Source organism: Olea europaea, chromosome 9, assembly GCF_002742605.1.
Source record: "Olea europaea var. sylvestris chromosome 9, O_europaea_v1, whole genome shotgun sequence".
NCBI classification, from domain to species: domain Eukaryota; kingdom Viridiplantae; phylum Streptophyta; class Magnoliopsida; order Lamiales; family Oleaceae; genus Olea; species Olea europaea.
Window position 1 is genome coordinate 11,025,606 of NC_036245.1, and position 8,426 is coordinate 11,034,031.

Sequence of the window (8,426 nt, forward strand, 5' to 3'; positions counted from 1 at the left end):
TCCTTCATGAATAGGGCTTCATATTATATTTTCAAAGAATGAAGACGAACTTTTTTGCCTTTGTTCGCACCTTTCTATTCATTTTGAAGAATCTTCCAAGCTTGCTTTGACAAGCTTGCTTTGAAGTGGTAGCATTTGATACCTTTTCAAAACATCGAGAGCTTGATGGATCGTGCTAAGAGCATTGTGATCATTTCTCTTATTTGCTTGTTGCAAGTCTCTATATGCATGAGATGTGCCTTTTTCCTTTTGAGATTCAGTGATCTCTCTTTACGAAGTCCCATAAATCGTGACTTCTAAGATAATGCCTTCACATGAATATACCAAGTTCACTAATGAGTCAAGGAATGAAAAGAGACATATCATTTGCAACCACTTCTTATCACATTTTATAACGAAACTTGGAAGATAGAACAATAACTTTTAGAAGATGAGAAGATAATATTCAAGAAGACGCTCAATTTATTTCTTAACACTCAAAATTGACTTATGATTTGAATAATATCGTACAACCTTTAGAAAGAATGAAATTTTGAAGAATTATTCTGTGTATAGTGTAACTTTGTTCCAGACATTCTGAATAAAGCTTAGTAAAAAATTTATTAATCAGCTGTGCAAATAAATTGAGCGTTACTTTGTAAAATAGTTTAATCTAAACAATCAAACTTAAAGCAGTGGCATCGAAGAGATGAATTGAAGGAACATCTCAGAGCTTTCTTTGCTTCAGTCAGTTCCAAATTTGTTTCATATCATCTCCTAAGTAGCTTTAATACATCTCCAACCAGGTGCAACGAACCAGTGACAAGAACCTGAAAGTTCAGAAAACCGGGTCAATGATGTTAGTATATTACCAGTCGTTAAGTTTATGTGACATATAAGCAGTTTAACATGTATGAAAGTACTGGTATAATCTTAACTAACAGTTAAACTTCCTTTTATCTTTTACCTGAATCCGAAGGGAGGAGTTTTCTTTAACGGAATCCCTTAACCACTTTATTGTTAATGGTAACGAAGAAACCACAACACTGCATGCGAAATGTCCATCTGTAGGATTGCATCTGGAAACATCCTCATGAATGAATTTGCGTGATGGAAAACTTTCGGGAATTTTCATATGGAGACTCTTATTAGATACATCTGCAATGGCAGGGGAGACATCAGATCATGGTGATTTAGAGGCTTCAAAGCCAAAAGGAAACATATAGGTGAAATTTTCGAATATATTAATCTAGAAAAAATGAGATTATTACAATCTAGAAAAACTAAGCACTTCTTAAAACTAACTGGACAATGGCCTTCAATCATGATGCAAAATTTTCTTCAACCAAAAATGGAAAAAGGGGGACAAATCAGACAATTTCTCGTACTGGACTGGAGGCAAGAGCAGTAAAAATGAAATGAGCAAAAGAATTAGGTTTATACATTAGTAACATATGCATGTCTATCAATGAGTAACGCTGAGCTAGAGAATGAAATGCCAAGTTATTGATGACTAACACTGAAAGGAAAAACGATCGATTCAGCAAGGAAGCAAATGGGACTAACCTTTTCCATGGATTATCTTCTCCCACACTCTCTGGAGATTAAACTGCCATGTTAAATCCTTGGGCGGGTTATCTAAAGGGACAGCTGAGGAAGCAGAAGTAACCTTGCTATATTTTGAGATACTTGGAACAAAAATAGCTTTTGAGAAATAAGTACCTGTAGAACAAGATATCACAGTCTCCAAATGAGGAACTCATCTGGAGACAAGGAAGAAATAGAGGAAAAGACAAAACAAAAAGAAAGGAAAGGCGAAATGCAAATTGAAAAATTTAGGGCAATTGAATTAAATTCTACAAAGTCAATATAAACGCCTCGTTCTGGATATATATCTTCTTCATTTTTATTTTTTATTTTTTTTTAAATAGATATGTTAATTACCAGATAAAAATGTAATAGAAGATGATTCATATTTCGTTCCCATCTAGTTCTAAACTTGGATGCACATACAGAAAGATTTCATTATTTTTCTATCATAATCCTTAGTTTAACCTCTACGAATTCAAGAGAACAGAATCCACAATGATTTGCAGATAACTTAGCAGATTATCTAGTGAAAGGATTTCCAGATGTTGTATTTATGAGACCAAACACCACATAAATTTATAAACTTTAATGATCTTAAGTTGCTGATGTTAACATTTAAAAAATCACAATACGACAATATGGGTGCCAAATACCTGAGGAAGCACATGTATTAACGAGGGTTGGAAGAAGAATTTGGGGATCTCTCACATCCATGCAGTTGAACAACAGTATCTGCATTATATAAACATGAGAATTGAGAAACAAAAACAGAAGTTTCATCCAAGCAACAGACGATACTGGAATGGAAATAATAAAGACTGATCGACCTCTGGCATGAACTCCCATAAAGATATATATTCACTAAAATAGTGCTAATAGCATAAAATGTTCATTTGAATACCTGCTTGAATATTTTGTTGGACTCATTGTTTTCATGGTTCGCCCTACCATTGCCCCAAACTCCCTCCATAGTTAGAAACTTTGAACAAGACGGTGAAAATGATGAATTATTATTGTTTTCTTTCACAGCAGTAGAGTACCACCTGGCACAGGCTTCCATGCTTTCCGGACTGTGAGCCCCATCCAAGTAGAAGATCAAATCTCCCGAAGAACTAATGTTCACTCCTGACATATCCAAAGAAGAGTCATGAACAATCTGCGCCCTTCCAGAAAGACGTGCAGTTGAAAGACCCCTCAAAAATGCCTCTGGCAAAATCTCTTCCTCCAGGCTAACCTAATTTTATGTCCAGAAATGGTTTGAGCAGTTTTATTGAATTGGACCAGCAATGAAGAAAAAACATAATCTGGAATACAAGAGTATCTTGACCCCTTTTTATTTAAATTCCCCATATTGTAGAAGTTAATAATTTCAAGCTGAAACCAAAGATCTTTACCCAGCGGGAATCTAAAATAGTATCTAGTAAAAGTATAAGAACACTTATCTATCCTTTTCCAGATATGCAAGATTTCACCATATTGTTATAATTCAGAATATTCCAAAAAGAAGGCATCATAATTCTGCAACAATTGATAACTCAAACTTCTTTTCTCCACCATCCTTAAACTACCATACTGATTACTTCCAAAGTCACTCTTGTTTCGGAGTCAACAGACACTCCTAATTCCTGTGCCCCGTATTTATCGTCCACCATTTTAAAAGTGTCACTCCCCATGTTCCACAGTAATCTGCCATGAAATGTTCTGGAAATTTTCTCATTCTCTAACTCTTGTACACAAAAAGGATTCAAGCTTTTATGATTAACAACCATACCAAGTCCTAAAATCTAAAGTTTGACAAGCATAATATATTTCTGCCACCAAATATTTTTTTTCTATTCCTTTTTAGCATGGAATGACAGATTCGACATATTCAGTTACATTTTAAAATACTAATATATTCTTTGAAGTAAAGAAACTGTAAGACAATAGAACAACGGTATATAACTAACCTGCTGAAACTGCTTCCCCCAGTTTCCTGTTCTCTGTAACCAACATTTACAAAGGGATACTGCAAGGCCAGCATTGGTGAACTGATGATCACCAGACAAGCTTAATTTTATTCCATTTAACTTCTTGCAATCAAGTGGCTTTGCTACTTCCAAAGGGGCCTGTTGCAGGGAAGAAAAAATTTAACTAATGCTTACTATTATGACCTCAAATTTCATTTTCTGGGTATACTATTATGTCCTCAAGAAATTTTACACACAGGGACTGAATGTCTTGACATCCATGCGTATAGAAGTCCATGCTCTAAATAAATAGAATATAAGCTTCATGGTACAGATACCACTGAATGTGAGTTGTTTGTAAAGAGACGAAAATTTCATTTAATACATTATAAATATCTAAAGTCCTTTAAGGAAGAAGTGGATAAAACCATTTTAATATTATACAAACAGTTCAATTCCTTCCTAATGCTTGAAAAATTATCAGTTCCAAAATCATATACAACCGCTCAGTATTTTATCAGCTTTTCGCATCCTGACCAACAAAGATATTGATGCTATTCCTAGTTTTGAAAAGCTAATTAAGAAAGGAATTAAAGCCATCAACACTTTTTGTGCAATGTTTTGGAGGGAAAAAAAATATATATATAAATGACCTTGTATTTTCCAAAGTAGATATTGACTGAAAAGCAGAGAAGAATAATCTGGTCTGTATACAGCAGTTTTCATGCGAAATCAAAATCGTTTTTTGATTTATATTTCCGTAATGACAGCCATGCCACACACAAAAAAAGACGCGACACCACATCAGAAAGGCAACGAGGTACCTTTTTTCACCCAAAAAAATGTTCTTGATAAGAAAAAGAGAAGAAAACCACATGTCCATGATTTGACCAAATAAGCACCCGAATTTAATGAAAGTTTGTATTACCATCAATCCATTGGCCCTCTCCTCAAGAACTTCCATCGCTTCAGATAGTTGTGGCACCGTGAATGCAGGAACTTGAGGCTTCACAAGCAGGGAAGACATTAAGCCATTTCAGAAACACATGAAAATGAACTGCCACTCCAAATGTGAAAACCAAAAAATGCCACAAATAATTCATGACTAAGAGCTGGATGTTATATACAATTCTAAGTTCAAATAAAAGCTTCGGACCTTGAAAATTCCGGCCTTGTGAGAAGCAATTAAGCCCAGCGTATCACCTGCACATAAAGTTAGAGACACCAAATGAAATATCTGATATGATATTCATGTGCCAAAAGACAGTAATGTAGGAAGAAATAAAATTTTTTGAGGGCACCATGTAACAGTGGCCTTTTACTAGATATCATAAACCATATGTAATACATGATTGGAAGTCTAAACAAATCAATAATATATAAAGTGAGGAAGCTACACAATAAGGATGGAGAAATTACGCACCCAATGTTTCTATGTGATCCATACCTAGTGGACTAATGCCACAAACAACAGGATCCTTGATCTGCACTACCGACAAAATGATATGAGCACGGTCATTAGTACTTAGTTTTAACTTCTCTATGAAAAATTAAAATAATATTTTTGATACACCAGCCATTCAGCATATATCCATATGGCATTGTGCAATCAAAATTTTGGAAAATTGACTAACAGCACGTTTGGGTAAGTGTTTATAAACGGTTTAAATAATAAATAGATATAAATGAGTAGTGGATAAGCAGGTTGTACTTGTGAGTCCTCGAAATTTGTGGATAAAAAGTGTCTTGAGGGTTTTTAAACATGAGCCAAACATAGGCTAAGACAGCAACAATAATTCAGCCGAGTCCAAGAAAAGAGGCATTACCACATTTGTTGAATCATTCAACCCTCCCATACCAACTTCAATGATAGCAACATCTACCTGTGAATAGAAAAGAACTTTGACCAATATTGAGCATACAACAATAATATATACAGTGAAAAATCATCAGTCATTCATTATAATTAAGAGAAAATATTCATCAAATATAGCAACTTTTGGGGATAAAGGAAGAGGAGGACTGAGCATACCATGCAATGAGGTATAAACACCCTACCTCTTCACTAGAAAAGATTTTAAATGCCAAAACAGTGAGGAATTGGAATAGTGGAGGCATAGGCAAATCATCTGTGACGTTTTCCTGCAAATCAACTTCCATAAATCAGGAGAGTCCATTGCTATTATGATCACTAGATAGGGCAGGAGTTTCAGTAACAATGTCATCCAAATTTTAAGACCTTTGGATTTAAAGAATATCACATTCCTTTTTAACTTATAGCACAAGTTTCAGAAACAATGTTGTCCAAATTTTAAGACCTTTGGATTTGAAGAATATCACATTCCTTTTTAACTTCTATTTCTATCTAGAATACTCACAAAATGAAAATATTAAGTTTCCATTTTATATCCCTGCCACAAGTAGAAAAAGATAACCAAGACCAGAATCTTAACAAGTTCTAAAAGATTAAAACACACACCAATCTAAAATGGCTAGAAAATCCATCAGAAATCCTCAGTTCTCAGCTTATGTTAGATTTGTTTTGTCGTATGAATCCATTATGGGGCCTAACAAATGAGACTAGCCATGAGGGACAACCGAGAGGGAGATATAAGACTGATCAGACATATGCAGGACAAGAAACTTGGAGGAACGAAAAAGCAAAAGATCAATGATCAAATTTAGGAAAAACTATAAAAAAATTTCAAATGAACAATAAGAGAGACAAGTTTAGAAAGACTACCTTCAGCTGATTCCAACATTCCCAAAAGTAATGAAGAAATTTATCTTCAGCTATGTCCAACCTGAAGGGCCAGGAAAAGGGAATCAGCAAGCATAACATATTTCAAATAACCTAATGTGAAATGCAAAATTTACATAATAATGGTTTATCTTCACATTCTAGTGTATTAAGAATATTGAAAGTACTCTGTATATCATATAATTCTTTAAGAATATTGAAAGTACTCTATATATCATATAATTCTACTCCAACAATAAAATTAAAGCTCTATTGGAGAGAAATACGAAATGGCAGTAGAGGTTAGTTTAAATATGGCGTGCAATGACGTCTTATAAACTTGAACAACCATATAAATCCAAATGTAGAAATCTAACTCCATTCTTTTAAAACAAGCCATGTGAAACTTTAATAGCACATACGAGTAAAATTAAGATCCAATGCAAATAGAAAGCCATTCAGTAAATAAAAAAGCACTAACATTAATAGTAAATAACCAACAACAGTTTTAACAATATTTAGTGCTGGTTTGGTAGGGATTTTGATAATTGATTTTAACTGTTAGAAATAAAGTGGGTCCTACCTGTGAGATAAGAATTTAAAAATGACGGCTGAACTAGTGAAATAACGGTCAAAAAATTGATTTTAATTGGCTTAAAATCTAAACCAAACAAGCTCTCAAACTATAAGGAGTATAGGATTTTACCTCCTAGTGGTTTTGTATTTGTGCCAGGATCTAAAGACCAACAAATATACCCACCGACTCTGGTTTTACCCTTGTCGTCAAACATGAGAGAATGGGAAGTTCATGTAAAAGTACACGACGTGGATGTGTGTGAGTGGTGAGAGAGGAGAAGGCAGAAGAGAGTCAGTTAGAGGTGATGGGCATGGATGTCGATTTGGAAATATTTTAAAAAATCCATTGGGCATGGAATTATGAATAGCTTCAAATGCTGGCAACACCCCAATAAAATACTAAACACCCATTAAATGAATAGTACTTATTCAAGCAGTAAAAATTAAAGGAAACATTGCTTTTCAGGTAAAAACTTAAAAAAAGCTTCACTAGCAGAAGCAATATCACTTTCACAGGCCATAAGGATAACTTGGAAGAAAAATTACTGTATGAAAATATTTATCCCCATCTTATTGAGTTTAAGAAGTATCTTAAATTAAACTAAGGCTTGTGAGCAATTTCATTATATGTGCGCAAAGGTTCACAACCAATTTTTACTCAAGGTTACAATAGTTTCTTTCACCTAAACAAAAAAGTTTCACAACCAAATTTTACTACTTTTACATGTCAAATGCAAAACAGAAAATAAAGGTAGAGAAAAGGAAGGAAAAAAGGAAGAAGCGTTTAAATGCTGACCCATCTAGACGAAATCTTTCTCTCACATCAATTAAGTGAGGAGAAGTAAACAGTCCAGTTCGGAAACCACACTCCCTCAAAATTGCCTCACAAAAAGTGCACGTGGAACCCTGAAATGCTAAAGGTTAGAAGAAAAGAAAATGAGAGAAGAAAGGTAGAAATGAAAGATCTAACCATACATCCATTCCTTTAAATGTTCAATAGATCTTATTGTGGATACTTGCATGAAAAAACACACAATAATTGATGACTCCAGCATATAATAATCTTCTTGCCCAATGGCCTTGGTAAGCATACTGGAACGTTAACCACCAGGATAATCCTTAATCACCAGTTAGTGACAGTTAAAAATAATTTTTAAAAATTGACTTCATCAAGTGTGCTACTATGTTCCTTCTAATAATAAGATGCAAACTAAGACAAGATATTAATGAAAATTCCAGAACACACGAACAAAAACTAAGCATCTTCTTGTGGATTTCCAAATTCAAGAGGAAACCTTAAAGAAATGTCCATCAAGTGCAGTAAATTTGATGCACAGTAGCTCCTCCTTCAATGTCCTATGCAAATGACAAGGTATTGTTGCGAGTCTTTTGATAATTGAAAGTGTACTTTCTCTAGGAAAGTAGATAAATTTCTAATTTTTTTTAAAATGATTAAGCACATATAATGATATAGTTATATCAAGAATACCTTTCCCTTAGTTCCAGCAACGTGGATAATTTTGAAGTTGGCTAGATGCTCTTCCAAACCCAAAATCTGTCACAAAAAAAAAAAAAAAAAAAAAAAAAAAATG

At 34.0% G+C, this 8,426-nt stretch overlaps 1 protein-coding gene across 3 annotated transcripts; it reads right to left on the minus strand.

The window, feature by feature from the left end:
- Positions 1-461: 461 nt before the first annotated feature.
- Positions 462-8,417, minus strand: LOC111399661 (folylpolyglutamate synthase). 3 transcript variants are annotated; one of them, XM_023027099.1, is made up of 15 exons: positions 8,324-8,411; positions 8,130-8,190; positions 7,631-7,740; positions 6,262-6,322; positions 5,577-5,660; positions 5,345-5,401; positions 4,942-5,002; positions 4,675-4,721; positions 4,447-4,524; positions 3,519-3,677; positions 2,471-2,803; positions 2,223-2,301; positions 1,546-1,701; positions 947-1,137; positions 462-809 (listed from the first exon to the last, which is right to left on the minus strand). In XM_023027099.1, the coding sequence occupies exons 5-15, from the start codon at positions 5,634-5,636 to the stop codon at positions 750-752; spliced, it is 1,281 nt and encodes a 426-aa protein (XP_022882867.1). In that variant the 5' UTR covers positions 5,637-5,660; positions 6,262-6,322; positions 7,631-7,740; positions 8,130-8,190; positions 8,324-8,411; the 3' UTR covers positions 462-749. The 3 variants fall into 3 exon arrangements, with proteins under 3 accessions (XP_022882867.1, XP_022882868.1, XP_022882869.1); XM_023027100.1 differs by lacking the exon at positions 8,130-8,190 and having other exon boundaries at positions 8,324-8,417; XM_023027101.1 differs by lacking the exon at positions 8,324-8,411 and having other exon boundaries at positions 8,130-8,258.
- Positions 8,418-8,426: the final 9 nt, after the last annotated feature.

Bases quoted from the DNA above. Each gene is read 5' to 3' on its own strand.
- LOC111399661 (XM_023027100.1), bottom strand. From the start codon at position 5,636: ATGCCTCCACTATTCCAATTCCTCACTGTTTTGGCATTTAAAATCTTT. The intron at 1,702-2,222 runs GTATTTGGCACC...CTTGTTCTACAG, and splicing joins TAATACATGTGCTTCCTCAG to GTACTTATTTCTCAAAAGCT. The intron at 810-946 runs GTAAAAGATAAA...CTGAACTTTCAG, and splicing joins ACTCCTCCCTTCGGATTCAG to GTTCTTGTCACTGGTTCGTT.